The sequence below is a fragment of the Miscanthus floridulus genome, chromosome 19 (genome assembly GCF_019320115.1).
Source record: "Miscanthus floridulus cultivar M001 chromosome 19, ASM1932011v1, whole genome shotgun sequence".
Taxonomy (NCBI): domain Eukaryota; kingdom Viridiplantae; phylum Streptophyta; class Magnoliopsida; order Poales; family Poaceae; genus Miscanthus; species Miscanthus floridulus.
The window spans coordinates 19,602,699-19,627,225 of record NC_089598.1 but is presented as its reverse complement, the minus strand read 5'-3'; the positions used below and the strand labels follow the sequence as shown (position 1 = coordinate 19,627,225).

The window sequence follows — 24,527 nt, the reverse complement described above, 5'->3', positions numbered from 1 at the left end:
CAACCTTGTTCTTCCTGTTGGTTTGCATTCCCATTACACAAGCTTGCAATTACTTTTATATACATTGAGCTTGTGTTGTTGCTTTAATAATTAGTTAGCTTGTGTAGCTTGCTAATTATCTTCTTGCTTGTGTAGCATAGAAGTAGCTCCCTTGCGTGGCTAATTTGGTTTTAGTAACCTTGTTAGTCACATTGCTTAGTTTGTGTAGCTAAGTTTTTGCGCTCTCTAATTAGGCATTAGTTGCCTTGTTATTGAGCATTGCTAGTGAGCTTAGTTGGCTTTGTGCTTTTGCTTACTAGCATATGTAGGAGCTCCCTTGGTGCTTAAAGTACTAGTGGCATAGGTTTGTGTGGCCTTGCTTCTAGAATTGGTTAGGAGAGCTCTAGCTAGCCCGGCACCTTTGTTGCTTGATTAGTATCTTTACAAGGTGTTAGTGAACAAAGATAGAGGGGCGTAGTTTTGGCTAGACCGATAGTTTTAATTCCGCACTTATTTTGGTTAGCCAACGTGATTAAGTTTTAAAAAGGACTATTCACCCCCCCTCTAGTCGCCATCTCGACTCTTTCAATTGGTATCGGAGCCCGGTCTCTCATTTGTGGTCTTCACCGACCCGAGAGGATGGCGAACTTTGGGCTAGAAGTTGTTTGTGACACATATTTTTGATGGCACACACTATGCATGGTGGAAACGTCATATGCTTGATCATTTCCGTGAATTGGGTCCCAAGGCATGGTGGATCATTGTTGTTGGTTTTTCTCGTGATGCCTTGGATAAGGATAACCTCACCCAAGCGCAAGAGGATTGCTTACAACTTGATCATCGTGCTCTTTATTATCTAACGTGTGCTACACATGATGATATTTTTAGATGTGTGTGGGACTTGGAGAATGTTCATGATATGTGGCTAGCACTCCAAGCCTTTTACGGTGACTCCTCCACATGGGATGATGGTAAATTCAAGGAGGATGAACCAAAGAAGGAGGCGCATGAGTGTGTTGAGCATAACCACAATTTGGTGATTGTGGAAGATTGCTCCACCTCATGGTCAAGTGATGATGATGATCGATCCACTACAAGTTCACTTGACAAGGTTGATGATGATGCCACAAGTGTTGCAAGTGATGATGCTACCCCATGCACACTTGATGGTAATGATGGTTCATGCGCAAGCCATGATGAAGATGCTACTACATGCTCTCTAACCACACCACATTGTCTCATGTCACAAGGTGACACCAAGGTAACAAATGATAATGTGGTTGATCATATTGATTCATATGATGAGCTTGTTAGTAGACTTGCTAGCATGACCATGTCTTTAGAAAATGAGAAAGCTAAAACATTGAACTTAGAAAGAGAAAACTCATTTATAAAGAACTCTTGTGAAGAACATAAGAAATTACTTGATGCTTATAAATCTTCACATGATGAGCTAAAATTGAATCATGAGACACTACTTGCATCTCATGATAAATTATTAGAACAACAGGCTTCTCTCATTAAAGTATTTACAAAGAAACTTAAAAATAATGAGAGCTCATCACATGGATCAAATGATAAATCGCAAAATGTTGCTAACCCTTGTGATGTAGGCAAGAAGCATGTATCCATCTCTTGTGATGATTTATTAGATATGCCATGCTCTTCACAATTAGATACTTGTTCTACTTCTATGCCTTGTGAGGCTAACCTTTTGAAGGAGAACAATGAGCTCAAAATGAAGTGAAGAAATTAAGCAACAAGTTAGAGAGGTGCTACAACTCTCAAGTTACCTTTGAGCATATGTTGAAAACTCAAAGAAACTTTGGTGACAAGAGTGGAGTCGACTTCAAGACAAGCAAAGTCAATCATCAAGAAAGCCGCAATGACATAAGTGCCATTGGCTTCAACAAGAGCAAGATCAAGGGCAAAAGATGGGGCAAGAGAAGATATGAAAGAGAGATAAAGAAGTAAGAACAAGAGAAGCTCTCTCATTTCATGTGCTTCAAGTGCCATGAAGTGGGACATCTTGAAAATAGTTGCCCCAATGAAGAAAAGCTCAAGTTGAAGAAAGAAGAAGAGAGGCTAAGGCATGTGAAGTGCTTCAAGTGCCGCACTTGGGTCATCTTACCTCAATGTGTCCAACCAAGCAATTGGTGAAGCAACAAGTGAAGCCTCAACCAAAGCCACAAGTTGAGCAAGAGAATACACCCCAAGTTCAAATCAAGATCAACCATGAAGATGGTGGTGACATGATGATAAAGAAAGAGAAAACAAGAAGGGGTGGAAAGGCAAGGCATCCAATGCAAATTCAAGATGCCAAGATGATGAGCAAGAATGAAGATGAGAAGAAAGATTATGCTCACATCAAGTGCTTCAAGCGTAGGAATATGGGACACTTTGCCTCTAAGTGTCCTATCAAGCTTGAGAAGAAGGCTCAAGTAATCCATGAGAGGCAAGGCAATGAGAAGCACCACATGAGCAAAGAAGAGAAGGCTCAAGCAAAGAGAAAGTGCTACTCACACATGGCACATTCATGTCCCCTAGGTAACACTCATAAGCCTATTTTAATTGATGATGATTCTATGCTTAGGAAGGATGGCAATGGTACCTCATTGGTTGCAATTACAAAACATCCTGCTATTCATACTAAGGCTATGCCTAAGTATGTTGCTCCTAACTTGAGAGGACCCAAACTTGTTTGGGTACCATCAAAAAGTGGATGATTGATTATAGGTACCATCGGCATTGGAGACTTGATTCAATTGATCTCACATTGTTCATCATATGTTGAATCAATTTATGAAGCTTAGTGCACATCCAAACCCAATGCCAAGAGAAAATTGAGTGAAGTTCAAGTGCTATCAACATACAAGTGCTATAATTCAAGTTGTTGGTAATTCATTGGATATATTTGATGACTTGCAAATAATTGAGTTGAAGCTTGCTAGTTGTATGATCATGAGCTAACCAAGGTATATCTCTTGTTGATCATTTCATTTGGGTGCATATGAGTTGATTAAATTAGATAAATATGTAATATTGCTTGCTATAAGTTGATTGAATGGATAATTGCTTAGTAATCAAGTTTGGATTGATTTGTGTTGGAGAAATTCATAAGATGACATTTAGTAAGTGATTTGAATGGATATATGTCTTATGGAAGTATTCAAACAAGTTAGTTTCAAGTTTAATTCACATTTGATGAAGTATAGCTCAATTGTTGAAATCTATCCTATATTGCAAAATCTGGGCTAGCTGAGATCTTAGCCATATTTGAGTGATCAAAACTTATTGGATTGGCATGAAAATTGGTATACATGCTCTAGACTTATGGTATAAGATGCTGTAGAAATTTCATAAAAATTAGATAAGAAATGCTTCGGTTTTGGAGTGGTTCTTGTCAGCTATAGTGCAGCAGTTTTTCAGCATGTAGCAGTGGTGGAAGAATTGATATATGGTAGCAATCTAGAAGTCAAATAAAGCTCAAATTTTACAGCTGCTAGATAACTTAGTAAATAACATCTTCACCAAATTTCGTGGTATTTGGATTTGTACTTTGGGAGATATGCTTATTTCTTTAAAGGGTACAAAATCTGTCAGAAAAGTGACATATATTGGATTGATCTAGAGTCACTTTGATTGAAAGGTCCTCAAGTTGGAAACAGGTTTACAAGTGTTTGAGGTACCTGAGTTTGGTTTTGAGATGATCTAGAAGCATAACAAGATATGAGTACAAGGCTATTTGATTGTGGAGTGTACTTTGCACACAGTCGGTACTCAAATTGAAAGATCAAGATCAAACTCAAGATGAAGTTGAAGTTTAAGTTCTAGTGACTTTTGGAAATCATTTGGTAAGAAGAAAATGACTTAAACAAGAAGAAAAAAAGGACTTAAAGAAGGAATCAAGGTTACTCACCAAGTTAAGTCCATCACTTGGATTAATCAATCAAGTCATTTCAAGTGAGTATCAAGAATAATTCTTGGAGAGAGGTCACTTCTCTCTAGTGTAAGGGCTTGCCGCCTATGTGTAGGTAAACCAAGTGTGGTACTTGGAAGGCTAACATGGAAGTGGTGATCTGAGGAACATTTGAGATGCTTAGTTGAAGCAATCAAAAGGGTTGATCAAGAAAAGCAAGCAACACCCAAAAGAGAGCTAGTCATGATATTTCAAGTGGTATTCTCATGTTGATGCTCTCATGCAAGCATTGAGCAAAAGATGAAGCTAGCCAACCACAACAAGAAAGTGCACTTGATCATAAGTGGTATTTATTTCATATGGGTGAAGAATGAAATTCAACATGGTATCTATTGGTCTTCACCAAACTTATAATTGGACTTCACATTGCTATTGGAGTAATGAATTGGAATCTATGTGACTATCCTCTACTCCAACACAGCAAAGGTATCATTGTAATATGCATGATCATTTCATCCCTTACTAGTATGTGGTTAGTGTATATAGTACATGCTTCATAGGATCATGCATAACAAATGAAATGTTTAAATTTATAGCCTACCACTATTGTTTGAATGATTACTTGATCTAGTGGTTAGTACATGAATTTGTTCATGAGCTAGTGAACCTAAGTACTTGAATCAATTTGGATTGCTAACAAGTGACAAGTACAACATTGGCAAGATAACCCTTCCAAAAGGTGTGAAGAAGCTTGTCATTGGTTCAAACCGGACTTGGAAGCTTAGGCAAAAAAAAATAGTTCAAGTCAAATCATAGAAGCTCATGATAGTGATAAAAGTATAAGCACAAGACAACAATGCAAATGGATATCTAGTTTGTTTGTTTCAAATGGTATCTAGACTCAAGCATTTTATCAAGAATCAACAAATGATGTCTAGATCAACTCACAAGTGATATCCTATAAGTGGTACTCATGAAGATAGCAAATGTTCAAGAAATGGTCTTTATTGATAAATCAAATAAGTGGTTTCATACTAGAAGATTCTTTCAAATGATATTCACTTCCTACAAGTGGTATCTATACATAGTATCATTTATGCAAGATGATGGTTCCACAAGTAATCCTCAACTTTAAGTGATCATCAAATGAAGAATGCATCCCTCACCTACAAAAGCTCAAGTGTATCAAATGGATGACCCATGCTATCACATAGAGGGGGTGTCCCACAAATTGATATCAAGATAAAAAATCTTATGTGTGGTATCTTAAGAAGCCCTACACAAGATACAAGTGATATAAGTTACAAGTGATATCTACAAGTGGTGTCATTCCAACAATCAAGTGATGTCCATAAAAAATGCAAGATTCAAGCATCAACCATCTACCCCAAATGCATACCTTTGCATCAATAAGAAGCTTACCTTTTATGGAAATTAATGACAAAGGGGGAGAGATTATACAAAGATATGGGGGGAGAGATTATACAATGGGAGAGATGAGATATAAAAGAAATAGAGGTTGGACATGAATATGGACAAAGAGGGAGCAACATTGGAGAAAAGAGAAGGATCAAAATTCTTGGACAAGAGAAGCACACAAGTAGGGGGAGCAAGCTCATGAACTTTGATTGATTGCATTTGATATGTGCATATTCACGTGCTTGCTTGCATTGCATAAGTTTTCAAATTTAATATGCATGCTTGTGTGGTGTATGCTAGTTGTAGAACTTGAATGATGATTTGATAACTAGCATGCATAGGATGATAGCTAGACACTTGGTATATTTTTCAAGCAATGCTAGTACCTTGCTTTTAATGTTGATCTCACAAGGTATCTAGTGTTTTTATTGTCAAGTGATATCTAGCTAACCATGGTGCTAAGGATGAACTTTAAGGTGCAACTCTGATTGATACACGCTTCAAAGGTTTATTCTATACACCTTAGCATCATTCGGTAGTAATTACTCTCCTACAATTTAAATCTATGCATATGTGCAAACTTAAAGTCAAACACTCTAGCACATATGAAGGGGGAGCTAATACTACCATTTTGGGTTTGTGGTACTTGTCCAAAATCATTTTCACATGGTAAAATTGCTTGGGCAAGCAACATAAATCTAAAAGAGCTTAATTTCCATATCTTTGTAGAGTTGTCATCAATTATCAAAACAGGAGAGATTGAAAGGTCCTTGTATGGTTTTGGTAATTGAGTGACAACTTAGGTGGACTAATTGTGTTTATGTGAGATACACAGGTGATTAGTCCATAGGTACATGTGTGTGAGCAACATATGCCATGAAGGTGAAAATGGCTTGGAGATGTTGCAAAGCTCACACATGTGATGATGAAGGAGCTTAAATGCACATGAGACATGACATTGAGTTATGTGATCAAGGTGGAGAAGATCAAGACAAGACTTGGCTTGATGGACCAGTTGCAAGCGTGAAGGGCAAGTCGAAGGCTTTAGAGTGATGGACCGCGTGGCGGTGAAGCTTGAGAAAGACTTGGCGCCGATGGACGATGGCAACGGTGAAGAGCAAGTAAAGTCAAGATCAATGAACCAATATGATCACGTGATGATATGAAGTGGATCATATCATTGTTGATCTTATTGGTGCATGTGTTGCATCGACATTGGAGGAGATGGAATGGAATGCGCAAGGCAAAGGTATAACCTAGGGCATTTCATTTCACCAGTCATAGGTGTGTAGAGAAGTTTATGATCGGGTTTAGGATAGATGGCCGTACTATCAAGATGAGCAAACTTGTTTGCATATCGGTCATCTAGTGCCACTCAAGTGATCTAACTTTGCATCATCGTTAGGATCGAGTGGCGTGGCAAGTTGAGTGGCTAACATCCTTTGGGAAATGATTGTGAAAAGCTAACACACATACACATGGTGGTGTACACTTGGTAGTGTTGGCACATTTACAAAGGAGATGGAGTTGGAGTTGATGTGGATCAACTTGGTGAAGACACTCCATCGACGGAGTGTTCGCCCGTAGAGTGCGGACAGTTCGACGGTGCCACCGACGCCCTACACAGAAAAGACAGAGTCTCACTGGGTGCACTGGACGCTAGCACTAGAAGTGACCGGATGCTGGCAGGGCGCGTTTGGTCAGGCTGACACATGATGACCAGGAGCTGGAGTTTGACCGGACGCTAGGCTACGTCCGATCACGTGCGACCGGACACGTCCGGTCAAGGTCGGTACCTTACTGTAAACGACCGGACGCTGAAGGTCCAGCGTCTGGTCAGTTGAAGCTGCTGTGTCTGGTCAGAAGATGACTGTTGAGATCGGAAGAATACTGTTGAACGCAGGTGACACGTGGCTATCATCGGGCGACCGGACGCTGAGGTCCAGCGTCCGGTCAACACGACCGAAGCGTCCGGTCGGCCCAACTTTTGCCCAATGAAGGGGTAACGGCTAGTTTAGCCCTTGGGGCTATAAATACAAGTGGCCTTCGACCATGGCTGGTGCTGAGCACCTTGGGGGACTTTTTGTCCATGCTTGAGAGTGCTTGGAAGCCCTCCATCTCACACATACTTGATAGTGATCATCCGATTGTGTGTGAGTGATTCTAGTGCAGTTGCATCATGAGGTTGCATCGAGTGGCACAAGGTGATCGAGTTGCAAGCTAGTGGTGCTTGTTACTCTTGGAGGTTGCCACCCCCTAGACGGCTTGGTGGTGGTGTCCGTGGAAGCCCGCAAGAAGCTTGTGCGGTGCTTCGGAGAAGTGCTTTATGAGGGGCATTGTGCTCGCCCCGCGTGAGTCATGAAGAGCAACTTTAGTAAAGCATGTCATTGAGCTACCCTCACTTCCGGGGTAGGTTCTTGTGGCGCCCAATGTGCGGGCTTGGCGGGTGATGCCAATTAGCCACCGAACCACCAAGTGAGCGGTCGACACAACTAGGACTAGCGTGTTGGCAAACACATGAAACTCGGGAGAAAAATCATCGTGTCAACCTTATTCTTCCCGTTGGTTTGCATTCCCGTTACACAAGCTTGCAATTACTTTTATATACATTGAGCTTGTGTTGTTTCTTTAATAATTAGTTAGCTTGTGTAGCTTGCTAATTATCTTCTTGCTTGTGTAGCATAAAAGTAGCTCCCTTGCGTGGCTAATTTAGTTTTAGTAACCTTGTTAGTCACATTGCTTAATTTGTGTAGCTAAGTTTTTGCGCTCTCTAATTAGGCATTAGTTGCCTTGTTATTGAGCATTGCTGGTGAGCTTAGTTGGCTTTGTGCTTTTGCTTACTAGCATGTGTAGGAGCTCCCTTGGTGCTTAAAGTCTAGTGGCATAGGTTTGTGTGGCCTTACTTCTAGAATTGGTTAGGAGAGCTTTAGCTAGCCCGACACCTTTGTTGCTTGATTAGTATCTTTACAAGGTGTTAGTGAACATAGATAGAGGGGTGTAGTCTTGGCTAGACCGATAGTTTTAATTCCGCACTTGTTTTGGTTAGCCAACGTGATTAAGTTTTAAAAATGACTATTCACCCCCCCTCTAGTCGCCATCTCGACTCTTTCAATTGGTATCGGAGCCCGGTCTCTCATTTGTGGTCTTCACCGACCTGAGAGGATGGCGAACTTTGGGCTAGAAGTTGTTTGTGACACACATTTTTGATGGCACACACTATGCACGGTGGAAACATCATATGCTTGATCATTTCCGTGAATTGGATCCCAAGGCATGGTGGATCATTGTTGTTGGTTTTTCTCGTGATGCCTTGGATAAGGATAACCTCACCCAAGTGCAAGAGGATTGCTTACAACTTGATCATCGTGCTCTTTATTATCTAACGTGTGCTATACATGATGATATTTTTAGATGTGTGTGGGACTTGGAGAGTGTTCATGATATGTGGCTAGCACTCCAAGCCTTTTACGGTGACTCCTCCACATGGGATGATGGTAAATTCAAGAAGGAGGATGAACCAAAGAAGGAGGCGCATGCGTGTGTTGAGCATAACCATAATTTGGTGATTGTGGAAGATTGCTCCACCTCATGGTCAAGTGATGATGATGATCGATCCACTACAAGTTCACTTGACAAGGTTGATGATGATGCCATAAGTGTTGCAAGTGATGATGCTACCCCATGCACACTTGATGGTAATGATGGTTCATGCTCAAGCCATGATGAAGATGCTACTACATGCTCTCTAACCACACCACATTGTCTTATGTCACAAGGTGACACCAAGGTAACAAATGATAATATGGTTGATCATGTTGATTCATATGATGAGCTTGTTAGTAGACTTGCTAGCATGACCATGTCTTTAGAAAATAAGAAAGCTAAAACATTGAACTTAGAAAGAGAAAACTCATTTCTAAAGAACTCTTGTAAAGAACATAAGAAATTACTTGATGCTTATAAATCTTCGAATGATGAGCTAAAATTGAATCATGAGACACTACTTGCATCTCATGATAAATTATTAGAACAACATGCTTCTCTCATTAAAGTATTTACAAAGAAACTTAAAAATAATGAGAGCTCATCACATGGATCAAATGATAAATCACAAAATGTTGCTAACCCTTGTGATGTAGGCAAGAAGCATGTATCCATCTCTTGTGATGATTTATTAGATATGCCATGCTCTTCACAATTAGATGTTTGTTCTACTTCTATGTCTTGTGAGACTAACCTTTTGAAGGAGAACAATGAGCTCAAAAATAAAGTGAAGAAATTGAGCAACAAGTTAGAGAGGTGCTACAACTCTCAAGTCACCTTTGAGCATATGTTGAAAACTCAAGGAAACTTTGGTGACAAGAGTGGAGTCGGCTTCAAGACTAGCAAAGTCAATCATCAAGAAAGCCGCAATGACATAAGTGGCATTGGCTTCAACAAGAGCAAGATCAAGGGCAAAAGATGGGGCAAGAGAAGATATGAAAAAGAGATGAAGAAGCAAGAACAAGAGAAGCTCTCTCATTTCATGTGCTTCAAGTGCCATGAAATGGGACATCTTGTAAATAGTTGCCCCAATGAAGAAAAGCTCAAGTTGAAGAAAGAAGAAGAGAGGCTAAGGCATGTGAAGTGCTTCAAGTGCCGCACTTGGGGTCATCTTACCTCAATGTGCCCAACCAAGCAATTGGTGAAGCAACAAGTGAAGCCTCAACCAAAGCCACAAGTTGAGCAAGAGAATACATCCCAAGTTCAAATCAAGATCAACCATGAAGATGGTGGTGACATGATGATAAAGAAAGAGAAAACAAGAAGGGGTAGAAAGGTAAGGCATCTAATGCAAATTCAAGATGCCAAGATGATGAGCAAGAATGAAGATAAGAAGAAAGATTATGCTCGCATCAAGTGCTTTAAGTGTGGAAATATGGGACACTTTGCCTCTAAGTGTCCTATCAAGCTTGAGAAGAAGGCTCAAACAATCCATGAGAGGCAAGGCAATAAGAAGCACCACATGAGCAAAGAAGAGAAGGCTCAAGCAAAGAGAAAGTGATACTCATGCCGGGAAAGGGGACACATGGCACATTCATGTTCCCTAGGTAACACTCCTAAGCCTATTTTAATTGATGATGATTCTATGCTTAGGAAGGATGGCAATGGTACCTCATTGGTTGTAATTGCAAAACATCCCGCTATTCATACTAAGGCTATGCCTAAGTATGTTGCTCCTAACTTGAGAGGACCCAAACTTGTTTGGGTACCATCAAAAAGTGGATGATTGATTATAGGTACCATCGGCATTGGAGACTTGATTCAATTGATCTCACATTGTTCATCATATGTTGAATCAAGTTATGAAGCTTAGTGCACATCCAAACCCAATGCCAAGAGAAAATTGAGTGAAGTCCAAGTGCTATCAACATACAAGTGCTATAATTCAAGTTGTTGGTAATTCATTGGATATATTTGATGACTTGCAAATAATTGAGTTGAAGCTTGCTAGTTGGATGATCATGGGCTAACCAAGGTATATCTCTTGTTGATCATTTCATTTGGGTGCATATGAGTTGATTAAATTGGATAAATATGTAATATTGCTTGCTATAAGTTGATTGAATGGATAATTGCTTAGTAATCAAGTTTGGATTAATTTGTGTTGGAGAAATTCATAAGATGACATTTAGTAAGTGATTTGAATGGATATATGTCTTATGGAAGTATTCAAACAAGTTAGTTTCAAGTTTGATTCACATTTGATGAAGTATAGCTCAATTGTTGAAATCTATCCTATATTACAAAATCTGAGCTAGCTAAGATCTTAGCCATGTTTGAGTGATCAAAACTTATTGGATTGACATAAAAATTGGTATACATGCTCTAGACTTATGGTATAAGATGCTGTAGAAATTTCATGAAAATTGGATAAGAAATGCTTGCAATTACTTTTATATACATTGAGCTTGTGTTGTTGCTTTAATAATTAGTTAGCTTATGTAGCTTGCTAATTATCTTCTTGCTTGTGTAGCATAGAAATAGCTCCCTTGCGTGGCTAATTTGGTTTTAGTAATCTTGTTAGTCACATTGCTTAGTTTGTGTAGCTAAGTTTTTGCGCTCTCTAATTAGGCATTAGTTGCCTTGTTATTGAGCATTGCTAGTGAGCTTAGTTGGCTTTGTGCTTTTGCTTACTAGCATGTGTAGGAGCTCCCTTGGTGCTTAAAGTACTAGTGGCATAGGTTTGTGTGGCCTTGTTTCTAGAATTGGTTAGGAGAGCTCTAGCTAGCCCGGCACCTTTGTTGCTTGATTAGTATCTTTACAAGGTGTTAGTGAACATAGATAGAGGGGCGTAGTTTTGGCTAGACCGATAGTTTTAATTCCGCACTTATTTTGGTTAGCCAACGTGATTAAGTTTTTAAAAGGACTATTCACCCCCCCCTCTAGTCGCCATCTTGACCCTTTCACCAGCGCTGGCCCTAGCTCACAGCGTAGGGGCGCGGTGAGGCGGTCTCGCCCGCCGACGCTAGTGCCAGGCCACGACGCGGGAGACGCGATGGGGCGAGCTTGCCCGCCGGCGCTCCGGCCAACCCACCTGGCTCATCGTCGCGAACAGGCCGCGGGGTGGCATCGCCTGCCGACGCCCAAAACAGGGCGTGCGGCTCCTCAGGGAGAATGGAGCGATCGAGAAGTTCCTACATAATCACCTGCAAGATCCGCGCCAAGCCTGGATGTGCCACAACCGTTCATGCGCAGCGCAGCGTGCGTCTTGGTGAGGAGGAGGAGGTCGTCGAGCAGCTTCTCTGTCCAGAGATGACGCGATGTCGCTGGAGCTCGACGTGACGCCAGTCATGTGGCTCTGGGCGTGGGATGAGCGACGGCTGTGCTGCGCAAAACGCGGCCTCTCCTACGCTGGTGTGGAGCAGGATAGCGATGCTAGATGGCGCGACACGACTCGGGCGCGCTCGTGGCCGCGCGGCCCGGTGCTGAATTGCTCGGCGTCAAACGCCGGCCGAGCCATGCACGGTGTGCTCTGCTCTTGAGCCATGATGTTATGATGACGGCATATACTCTCCTTTTCTTTTAGAAAACTAAAAGATAAATACCTTGAAGATATAAGTTACGTATTTCAACTAGTAGTATGAGCCATGCATCCTTGATATGTAGCCGAGATGAAAGGAAGAGTGAGGGGCATAATCTGTACCTGCTATTACCAATTTGAAATTTATTGATTATTTATTTGTAGTCTTCAATTATCAAAAATCCACATTTTAGTTCAAAGTATATTTATGATTTTCTTATTTGGCAACCTGTCTATTTATTTTTTTTCTTATTGAGCACCATGGACGTTTGCTACAATCAAGGACATTTATGTCATTTTGCTAGCCACTTAACACCGTTACTGGTCTAAATGGACGGCAGTGCCATTTACGAAAGAAAATTTTAACTTGATGCTAGATAAGGAAGTTCAAATTTTCTAGTGCCAAATATAAAAGACCGATTTGTTTTAGTACCAAATACATAATTCTCTCATTTTTGTATTCATTTCCAACTTTCCATATATGAAGTACCACACGCTGGTAGCTTCAATGAACACATGCTAGCTGTTGACTATATGTCATTTATAATTATAGTATGAATATTTGTAATCTTTGGTTGCTTGTGGGTGGAAAATCATGTTGTATCAAATAGCAACACAATGATACATTAAAATAATATTCATCATTGATCATAGCTAAATAGACGACTTCTGTCTGTGGTTGCAGGAGCTGTCTGTGTTGTAGATTCAAGAACTTGCAGACAGCCTCAGTCTGTGAGCTGTACAAGCCCTTATGAACTTCACCAACAGATTTGACCACCATCCACCCTCGCTATATTTTCAGTTACCTTGCAAAACGAACATGAACCGTAAACTGAATCTACTATGAACTGATAAAGGAATAGAGCATGTTTAGTTCCAGGAAGTTGGAATTTGGGCTACTGTAGCACTTTCGTTTTTATTTGGCAATTAGTGTTCAAACATGGACTAATTAGGCTCAAAACGTTCGTCTCGCAATTTCCCACCAAACTGTGCAATTAGTTTTTTTCATCTACATTTAATGCTCCATGCACGGGCCGCAAACATTCGATGTGATAGGTACTGTAGCATTTTTTGGGATTTTAGGGTGGAACTGAACACGCGCTCAACAAACAAGCACTGCGACGTCGGGATCCCGGTCCCACGGGCCCACCACGTCCTTGCTCGCCATGCCCTTCAACAAGACACTGAAGAGCAGGCGTGGCGATGAGTCCAGGGGCCGCTCGAAGTAGTCTCCATCATGGGCCCAGCGGTCCTCCGGAACGGCGGCGAGCTGTCGCGCGAAGATGGCGTCGTGCCCGGCAACGCGCACGGAGGCAGCGGAGCTTGCTTGGTAGGCCCGGGCGTGGCGGCGGTCGAGCTCGGTGCGCACGAGGTCGGCGGCCTAGAGCACGAGGGCGTAGGCGGCGTCCGACGACTCCAGGGAGGCCTAGATGTGTTAGATTGATCTCCCAGCCAATAAGCCCGACGGCCTATTGGGCCTTGGTCATGCACCCTGATCAGGGGCGCCCAACCCTACATGGTTGGTGGCCCCCATCGCACTGCGCTATATATAGAGGTGGGGGCCGGCGGCTCGAGGTACGAAGTTCATCGTGAGCCGCAAACCCCACCGACAAACCCTAGACCTATCTGAGAGGGCGCGCAGCTAGCGACGGGAAGCTCCACGAACTTCGCCGTCGCCACTGCTACGCTGTCCGTCTGCACTGCATCGACGTCTGTGCCACCTCTACTCCGCTCGTCGCTGCCCGTGCGCAGACCTTCATCACCGAACCTGAGATGGCCGGCTCCAGCTCAACCGCGACTCCCTCCAAGGGCTCAGGTTCAACACCAACACATCTCCCCTATCTCCCTCTCGGTGTAGTGTTCTAGGTTTACATGTGCATGTGTTATTACGAATCCAAGTGTTCCCCTCCTAGATCTACTGCTAGAGATCCTAAATGAACATTACAATGGCATCGGAGCTAGCCTATCTAGTACATGGATCTAGATCAGAAAAAACAATCGAAAGAAATCCAAAGAAGTTGGTCCGATTTTGAATCGGATCAAGAAAGAGAAAACCTAACCCTAATAGAAAGGGGACGGTCATTAGAGGCTTCGGCCGACATAGGGTTCGGTTGAACCTTAACCTCGATCCCTTCGGATCTGAGAAAAGATGAAGGTTCGGATGAAGAAAACCTAACCCTAACTCTAGAGAGTTCGGGAAAAAGGAAAGAAAGAACCGATTTCAAATCGAGGGAAAAAGAAAACAGTGTCCATCCCAAACCCTAACCCTAACCCTAATCGGCAAATCGGATCAAATCCGAACAAACGAATCAAAGAAAGGGGAAGAAAGGGAAGGGGGAGGCCTACCTTGCCGTTGCGCGGCACCGCAGTCACACCGGCGCGCGGGGAAAAGAAAGGTCGGCCGGGGGCTCAGCTTGCTAGGATCCGGCCACAGGGGCACCACAGCTAGGCCGCTCGACGGCGGCGCGCTCACCCGCTGGGGAGCGCGCACGCCGGCGAGGGGGCCGGCGACGGCGCCGGGACCTCGCTGCTTGCTCTTGTCATGGTTGCTCGCTCGGTGACTGACTGAGGAGAGAAGGGTGAGCTGTGAGGCGAAAAGAGAGAGAGAGAGAGAGTGATTGAGAATGAATTAGGGTTTTTGGCTTTGGAGGCGCGTCGCGTCGTTTTATTCTAAGCGAAACGCCCGCTCGGCCATCCGATGCTGAACGGACGGCCAGGATTGAATGGGCCAGCGTCGCAGCCTAGGTGGGATAGGGCGCGAGGCCGAATTCCTGGCCTAGGCCTAGGTTGCAGCCTAGGCGTGGGGGAGCGCGCTGAAAGCCGCCTGTAGCCGTGGGCTGTGGGCCGGTTGCGCTGCTATGGGCCGAAATTGCTGAACACAGTGGAATTGAAGTCATTTTTTATTTTCCAGAAATTTTTTATGCATATTTGATAAATTCGAACTGAATTTTGATGTTGAAATCTGTACAATTTTGATCTAACGTCAATTTTGTTCAGAGAATAGTAAAGTGCAGTAACAGTTTCTGGAAAATAGAATTAAAAGATTTATTAAAGTTTTCGCTGCGTACTTAAAAATTATTGTTTTCATTATTAAATTCGAACCAACGGGAGAATTTAATTTTAAAACATAGATAATTTTTACAGTGATTATAATGTTGTTATTATTCTGACCAACGTTGATTAATAGCAATATTATAATGTTGATGTTATTATGGTTTTTTGTTATGCATTATTTCTATTTCTGCCCAACGGTGATGTAGATTTAATGTATAAAACAATTGTATATTTTATTTTTGACCAACGTTAAACTAAGGCATGTAATTGTTGTTGTTATTATTTGTGTTCTCACACTATTTGAATTGTGTTTTCAGGAGGATACAACTTGATGAGTTGTATCAAAGAGATCCCCACTCTAAAAGGTGATAACTATATTGAGTGGAAGAAAAAGATAGACCTGGTTTTCATCCTCGCTGAGGTGGACTGGGTTGTCACCACACCGTGTCTCAGAGAATCTGTGGCACCGGTGAGGGAGACAGATGAGACTGATGCTGCATAGCAGAACAGAGAGCGGGACTTTGCTCCCGTAAAGATGTCTTTTGACCTTGAAAATAGAAAGTGGGTCACAGCCAATAAAAAATGTTTGGTTGTGATAAAGAATACAATTGAACCTGCAATAGTGGGCTCAATTCCAGACTATGATACGGTCACAGAGTACCTAGAAAGAATAAAGAGTCAGTTCATTGGCTCTTCAAAGACATATGCAACCCAACTGATCAAGCAGCTAGTTACAGAAAGGTACTCTGATGGCGGCAGTGGCATTAGAGAGCACATACTGAGAATGAGCAATCTGGCATCTAAGCTCAAACCAATGGATTTGGCACTCAAGGATGAGTTTCTTATTCATTTGATTTTTACTTCTTTGCTCAAAGAATTTGACACCTTTGTTGTTAATTACAACATACAGCCTGAAAATGGGATTTAGAAAAGCTCATAGCAATGTGTGTGCAGGAGGAGGAAAGAATAAAAGTTTCACAGGGTGGTACTGTCAACTACCTAAAAGATAAGAAAAAGAACTATAATAACAGCTCTTCCTCCAAGTCATCTAGAAAGGGACCCATGCAACAGTCTTAGAACAAGCAATTCACAGTGGATAAAGACCAGTGTCTCTACTGTAAGAAGACGGGACATTATAAGAAGAATTATCCCGATTTCTTAAAGATGATTATAAAAAATAAATGTGAGAACATCATTACATTTGTAAATGAATTCTTGTATGTAAAGTTTTCAAAGTCTACTTGGTGGATTGATTTAGGTGCAACTATTCATGTTGCTAATTCATTACAGAGATTCCGTTCGATGAGAACTTTGCAAAGAAGCGAAAGTTTCATTAAAGTCGCAAATGGAGTACAAGCAGATGTTGAGGCCGTTGGCGATCTTCCGCTAGAGCTTGCTGATGGCTTCATACTTTTTCTTAGAGATGTTCTTTATGTACCTTCTTTGCAAAGAAACTTGATTAGTGTATTAAAGTTGGACCATGATGGTTATGATTGCCATTTTGGAAATGGCAAATGTCAGATATTGTTTAATAATAGATGTATTGGTCTTGCCTTCCGACAAGATGAGCTTTATTTGTTATCACTTCGTGGAAATGTGAATTCCATATGTGATGTGAATGAGAATGTATCCTCATCGAACAATGCAAATAGAAAACGAAACAGAGCTCACGATGCGTTGTCGAAATTATGGCACTATCGTTTAGGCCATATTTCGAGGGGGAGAATAGAAAGACTAGTTAAGAATGATATTCTTCCTTTATTAGAGCTCTCAGATTTAGAACAATGTAGAGATTGCATAAAAGGAAAGTATGTAAAGAAAATTAAGAAAAATGTCAAACGAAGCGCAGGAATTCTACAGATTATTCACACAGATATCTATGGTCCTTTTCCTATAAAGAGTGTGGATGGTTTTGATTCATTCATAACATTCACAGATGATTACTCCTGTTATGGCTACATTTATCCAATTAAAGAAAGAACAGAAGCATTGGATAAATTCAAATTATTTAAAGCAGAAGTTGAAAATCAGCATGATTTAAAGATTAAGATAGTCAGGATTGACCGTGGAGGGAGTACTACGGTCGGCATACCCCATATGGACAAGTTCCTGGACCTTTTGCAAGGTTCTTACAGGAGAATGGTATAGTTGCCCAGTATTCAACATCGGATGAATCTCAACATAATGGAGTAGCTGAAAGGCGTAACCGTACCCTGATGGATATGGTGCGTAGTATGATAAGTTACTCCACTTTACCGATGAGTCTGTGGATGGAGGCGTTAAAAACCGCCATTCATATTCTCAATAGAGTACCAAGTAAGTCGGTGCCCAAAATACTGTATGAGTTGTGGACAGGAAGAGTACCCTCACTTAACCACTTGTGTGGGGGGGGGAGCCCTACTGAGGCTAAAGTTTTTAACTCAAACATTGGGAAGCTAGATCCCAAAACAGTGAGTTGCCATTTCATTGGCTACCCAGAAAAGTCAAAAGGTTTTCATTTCTACTGTCCTAACAGACATACAAAGTTTGTGAAAACGAGACATACTGTCTTTCTAGAGGATGAAATGATTAGGGGGAGCATGATAGCTCGAGAAATTGACCTTGAAGAGAATCGGGTGTATGCACCCACTCCGATCATTCATGGGCCATTTTTCTCACTACCTGCTGTTGCTGCACCGACAGTACAAGACACTATGGTGCTAGCACCTGTTGTTATCCCGCCTGTGGCAACAATGAATGATGATGAGGAACCTGTGCCTCAGGATCCTATAGAACCTATTGCCACACATGAGGGGGAGCAACAACAGCCTCAAACAGAAAATGTGCCAAATGAGGAGGCCCCTAGAAGGTCTCAAAGAGTTAGAAAATAAGCTATTCCTGCTGATTATGAAGTGTACAACACTGAAGAATTTCAAATGGATGATGATCCCACCTCATTTGAAGAAGCCATGAAAAGTGATCATTCATCAAAGTGGCTTGAGGCCATGGAAGATGAAATGAGATCAATGAATACAAATAAAGTTTGGGATTTAGAGATAATTTCTAAAGGAGCCAAAACAGTAGGCTATAAATGGGTCTACAAAATAAAACTTGACTCTCAAGGGAATATAGAGAGATATAAAGCCCGACTTGTGGCAAAAGGCTTTACACAAAGAGAAGGAATTGATTACAATGAGACCTTTTCTCTAGTCTCATGTAAGAATTCCTTCAGAATCATAATGGCATTAGTGGCACATTACGATTTAGAATTACATCAGATAGATGTAAAGACGACATTTCTCAACGAAGAATTAGAGGAAAATGTTTACATGGCACAACCGAAAGGTTTTGCCATGGAAGAAAAAGAACGTTTGGGATGTCGTCTAAAGAAATCCATTTATGGATTAAAACAAGCTTCAAGACAATGGTACTTGAAGTTTGATCAGACAATAAAGAATTTTGGGTTTAAAGATAATATTGAGGACAATTGTGTCTACGCAAAGTTTAAGAATAGGAAGTTTATCTTTCTTGTCCTGTATGTGAATGATATCTTACTTGCTAGTAGTGATGTAAGTCTACTACTAGAGACAAAGAAGTTTTTGTCCTCAAAATTTGATATGAAAGATCTTGGTGAAGCTTCGTTCGTTCTTGGGATCGAGATTCACCGAGATAGAAGAAAAGGGGTATTAGAACTGTCATAAAAGGCATACATAGAAAAAGTCTTAAAGAAATTCAGTATACACAAATGTAGTCCCTCACCTGCTCCTATAGTCAAGGGCGACAGATATGGAGATTTTCAATGCCCTAGGAACCAATATGAGATCGATCAAATGAAAGTGGTTCCATAAGCTTCAGCTGTCGAAAGCTTGCAATATGCTCAAGTGTGTACGCGCCCTGACTTGGCATTTGTTACCGGGTTACTTGGCAGATTCCAGAGCAATCATGGAATAGAACACTGAAAATTGGTAAAGAAAGTCTTGCGTTATTTGCAAGGAACGAAATGCCTCATGATGACGTATAGAAGATCTGATTCACTCCATATAGTGGGATATTCATATTCTGATTATGCGGGAGATCACATTGGACAACGGACAGTTGCCCCTTCACTCGTCAGGTTTGGGAAATCATCCTCATCACCCTTGGCAACCAGCAAATGGCATCTCAGGATGGTGGAGGCGGTTGCGAGCATCCTGCGAAAGGGCTTCGATACACTCTTCGCACTCGTGTCCTACTAAATTTGGAAAGAGCGCAACGCGAGTTATTTCAGAGGCTCCACCACAACATTGTAGGTTTGCCAGCAATGATCAAGGCTGAGTCCAATCAATGGATATAGGCGGGGCGGTAGGACTTAGGCCCTCCTAAATGGTTTAGTCTCATTTAGTCACTTCAGAGTGGCTAGAGAGGACTAAAGCTCTTTTAGTTCTATTTAGTCATAATGTTTGGATAAAAAATGGTTAAATGGAACTAAATTTAGAAGCTCCTAGCTGAACCAAACACCTCCTTAGTTGTCTTTCTACCAAACGACACTCCGAAGGCCATTTAGCCCCAAGTCCAGTTGTGTGTTACTCATGTAAATCTTGGCAACCTATGCTAGGAAGCTGGCAACATCCATTTTCTTTTTTTTTTGTGAGAAAACATCCAATTTCTTCCCCTTTATAATACAATGATACATAATTCTCTTGCATATTTGAGAAAAGATAGTGTAGTACTCCTTGTATCTACAGATTTATGGCCCTGTTCGTCTGACTGAATTTTGACTGAAACTGGATGAAAAACATTGTTCTAGCTAAATTGTTGTGAGAGAAAAACACTGTTCCAGCTAAAAAAGGAAGCCGAACAAATCGAATATGGGGTAATCCGAACGAGGCCTATATGGTCTATTGGTTAGACATTGCTAGGTACTTTTAAATAATTGTGGACCATTGATTTGGACGTCAATTATCATATTTTACCACCAAAGAAACAATAGGATAAATATCTTCCTATTAGTTCTAATTAGATCTAATATACATGCATGATCTAAATTTCCTTTATGATATAACATGATGAGGCCCCCGTTCGCTGGTCTGAAACTTGGCTGAAAAACACTGTTTCCGGCTGGTTTGTTGTGAGAGAAAAACACTGTTTGACTGGTTTAGTGAACAGTAACTTGAGAGTGGGGATCAGCCGGCTGGCTGAAAATTTCAGACCAGCGAACAGCCTCCTAAAGTGTAACGTGGACGGGGATATGACGTGACATTTTTTTAGAACTAAAATACAAATATCTTTGTATTTATCCTTTTATATTTAGCACATGTTTTTAAAAAAAACACAGGATAGATCTGGTCCGTCCGACCCAACTAGCCTGAAAAAAGAAAACTAACCCAAGTAATAACACATTGATTTGGACCATAAATTTCGATCTGAAAAAGTATGTATGTCATTGTATTGTTGTATACTTCCTCTATGCTGGTAATTCAAGTTATTTTGGACAGCGACACGGTGTCCAAAGCATAACTTTGACTTTTAAATTTTTATAAAAATGTTTATGGGAAAGTGATATATGTATATTTCTATAAAACTACTTTTCAAGACAAATTCTATTCATATGGTTTTCACATTTCCAAACTCAACAACTTAAAAGTTATTTCATAATTTATATTTCGAATGTTTGACCAAGGCTTGTCCAAAATGACCTGAATTACACCAGCATGGAGAGAGTACATATTGTCGAACAATTATTTATTTAGCACTATCGTGACAAACATATACATTTTAACTTATGTAATGTAACATGACAGGTTGATATGTTATATAACATAATGTTGTGGTATCAATTGATACGTGCGAACAAAGTTACATATTTGTAACCATAAATATGTAACATGACATGTTAAGATGTACGTAATACTTTTCCTAAAAAAATGTATGTACGTAATGTAATAGTTGCATTTGAGTTGTATTATATGCGTGTAACTTTGTTAGTGGTATGCGTGGAAGGTCTAATTATTTTTTGAAGTAATTAATGTAACATATTTTTATGAACATGACTTGTCCATTTTTCATAAAAAAAGTGATGATTGCATCGTGGGTGTGTCACAGTAACTTGGCTCAAGGGCACCATTGCCGGCACCCTTTCATGCATGGGGCCTCTCCGTGCGTGTTGCCTGTTTGCAAGGAGAACGAAAAAAGGAAATTGGGTCCCGCGTGAGGATAGATATGCCAAGATTTTGTAAGGATTTATTTTATTCTTTTTTATTATTTAATTGTTTCAATTATTATTTGAAAATCAAGGAGTGTGATTTCTTTATCTCGCGAGGTGTAATGGGAGTACCATATATAGTAAAGCCTTCGTTTGTTTCATTTACATAAATCTTTGGCTAATGATAATCCACTAATGTCATTTCTATGATGCAAAGTTTAGTCATATAAGTTGTTATATACTCTCTCCATTTCAAGTTATAAGTCATTTTGAATTTTTATCTAGATATATAGTTTTTGTTATGTATCAAAATATACACTATATCTAGATACACAGTAAAGACAGTAAACAAAAAAAATCAAAACAACTTATGATTTGAAATGAAAGTGGTATAAAATATAGCAAATTGGTCAAACAGACAGGTCCGAATAAGTTGGCAAAGGCGACGTGCGTGCACATGTGACTTGAGAAGCAACTTCTGCAACTACAACTGTGCAAGTGACAAGGCTAGCAACTGCACGCAGCATCGTTGCACTTTGGCCGTACTCAGGAAAGTAACGAGCAGGTTACCCCGTGTGACCACCTCCAAACCTGACCGGGGGAATTCGTCAATCCAAAGAAATTAAAAGTGGACCTCGTGTACACATCCAGAGAGCTAGTCAGGCTCGTGTGTACTATACTGGCGACCGTGGAACGCAGCGGCTTGGACTTGTCAGTCGTGAAGTCGTGACGCGTGGTGTGTAGTGTATATCATACTACTTTTCACTCCTTCAGAGCCCAGACCAGACGTGGTCCAGGCGGACGGACACGCATCGTCGCCTTGCATGCATGCAAGTTTTCCTCCCCCGATCTTCAACTCAACCGGTCAACCCCAATACCAATACCCCATGCACGCAGTGACGCATATATATACGGACCTGCTTTTCCCCCCGATACAATCATATACAACCCCCAAAGCAACCAAAGAAAACTGTAGCGCTGCCCCAAAGCCTCAGCTAGCTCGCTGCACGTACAGCCCGTTCCTAACAAACAAGCATCGTTTCATCAGCTGATCGATCGATCTGATCCTCTTCCAGCCACTGATATCATGATGGCAGCTTCTAGCCCGATGAGCCTCCCCGTCGGCGACCGTCGGCCGTCGCTGACCCTCTTCCAAGGACAGCGGCGGCCTCCGACAGGGCACCGGTGGTTCTTCTCCGGTAACGCGGCTCTGAACATGTCGCAGCGCCGTCCTCGTCGTTCTTGCCATGTCGTCGCCTCGGTGGCCACAACCGACCGCCCGGCCCCTCTAGACGTGGACCGCAGCTCTCAGCCGGCGGAGACGTCCGGGCGCTCCGACGACGACGGGCAACTGGCCGCGCGGTGGCGGGAGATCCACGGCAACGACCACTGGGAGGCCCTGCTGGACCCCATCGACGCCGTGCTCTGCGGGGAGCTCATCCGTTACGGCGAGTTCGCGCAGGCGTGCTACGACAGCTTCGACTACGACCGCTTCTCGCCTTACTGCGGCAGCTGCAGGTTCCCGGCCAAGACCTTCTTCCAGGACGCCGGCCTCGGCGGCGCCGGCTACGAGGTCACCCGCTACCTCTACGCCACCTGCAACGACCTCAAGCTCCCCAACTTCGGGGGCCGGAACCGGAAGCACAAGTCCGCCGCCGCCGACAAGCTGTGGAGCGAGATGGGCACGTTCATCGGCTACGTGGCCGTGTCGACCGACGAGGAGACGGCGCGGCTCGGCCGCCGGGACATCGTCGTGTCGTGGCGCGGCACCATCACCCGGCTCGAGTGGGTGGCCGACCTGACGGCCAACCAGAAGCGGCTGAGCGAGATGGGCGTCCCGTGCCCGGACCCCGACGTGAAGGTGGAGATGGGGTTCGCGGAGCTGTACACGGGCAAGGACGCGGCCTGCCGTTTCTGCCGGTACTCGGCGCGGGAGCAGGCGCTCGCCGAGGTGCGCAAGCAGGTGGAGCTGTACCACGGCAGGGGCGAGCAGGTGAGCGTGACGGTCACCGGCCACAGCCTGGGCAGCGCGCTGGCGATGCTCAACGCCTTCGACATCGCGGAGACGGGCGCGAACGCGTCGCCGGACGACGGCAGGAAGGCGCCGGTGTGCGTGTTCTCCTTCGCGGGACCGCGCGTCGGAAACCTCAGGTTCCGGGAGCGGTTCGAGGGGGAGCTCGGCGTGCGGGCGCTGCGCGTCGTCAACGTGCACGACGGCGTGCCCAAGGTGCCCGGCGTGTTCTTCAACGAGGCGGCGTTCCCGGAGGCGGTGCTGCGGGCGGTGGACGGGCTGGGCGCCGGCGGCGTGTACACGCACCTGGGCGTGCCTCTGGCGCTGGACCACAAGGTGTCGCCGTTCCTCAAGGAGACCATGGACATCTCGTGCTACCACAACCTGGAGGCGCACCTGCACCTTCTCGATGGCTTCCGTGGCTCCGGCGAGGGGTTCCAGCTCCGCGGGAGAGACCCCGCGCTGGTGAACAAGTCGGCAGATTTCCTCCGCGATGAGCACATGGTGCCGCCCGTGTGGTACCAGGAGGAGAACAAGGGCATGGTCAGGACGGAGGACGGACGGTGGGTGCTGCCGCCGCGCCATAGGGACATCGACGAGCACCCGGATGACACTGACCATCACCTCCAGCAGCTCGGTCTCACCGCATCAACCTAGTGAACAAATGATGGTTGAGGTTGATGCCATGGTGATTGGTGCATCGTGCATAGGTGCCACGTTCTTTAATTAATTCGAGTACAAAAAATGAAAAACGCTACAATAAAGCTTGGTGGATAACAGTATATACTGACTGAGATTCAATTCATATTGTAAAGATATATTTTGAAAGGCAGTGGGGGGAAAAGGAGTCCACAACATCCAATGGAGAGTTACAGAGACACAAACATATGCCTCTATTCTTTCGACATATTTTGAATTTAAG

The 24,527-nt window shown here is 42.8% G+C and overlaps 1 protein-coding gene across 2 annotated transcripts; it reads left to right on the top strand.

Moving 5' to 3' along the window:
- Positions 1-22,545: 22,545 nt before the first annotated feature.
- On the top strand, positions 22,546-24,527 carry LOC136529592 (phospholipase A1-Igamma1, chloroplastic-like). 2 transcript variants are annotated; one of them, XR_010777361.1, is made up of 2 exons: positions 22,546-24,315; positions 24,421-24,527. XR_010777361.1 is itself a non-coding variant. In XM_066522668.1 (1 exon), the coding sequence occupies exon 1, from the start codon at positions 22,682-22,684 to the stop codon at positions 24,260-24,262; it is 1,581 nt and encodes a 526-aa protein (XP_066378765.1). In that variant the 5' UTR covers positions 22,546-22,681; the 3' UTR covers positions 24,263-24,412. The 2 variants fall into 2 exon arrangements, 1 of the variants encoding a protein (XP_066378765.1); XM_066522668.1 differs by lacking the exon at positions 24,421-24,527 and having other exon boundaries at positions 22,546-24,412.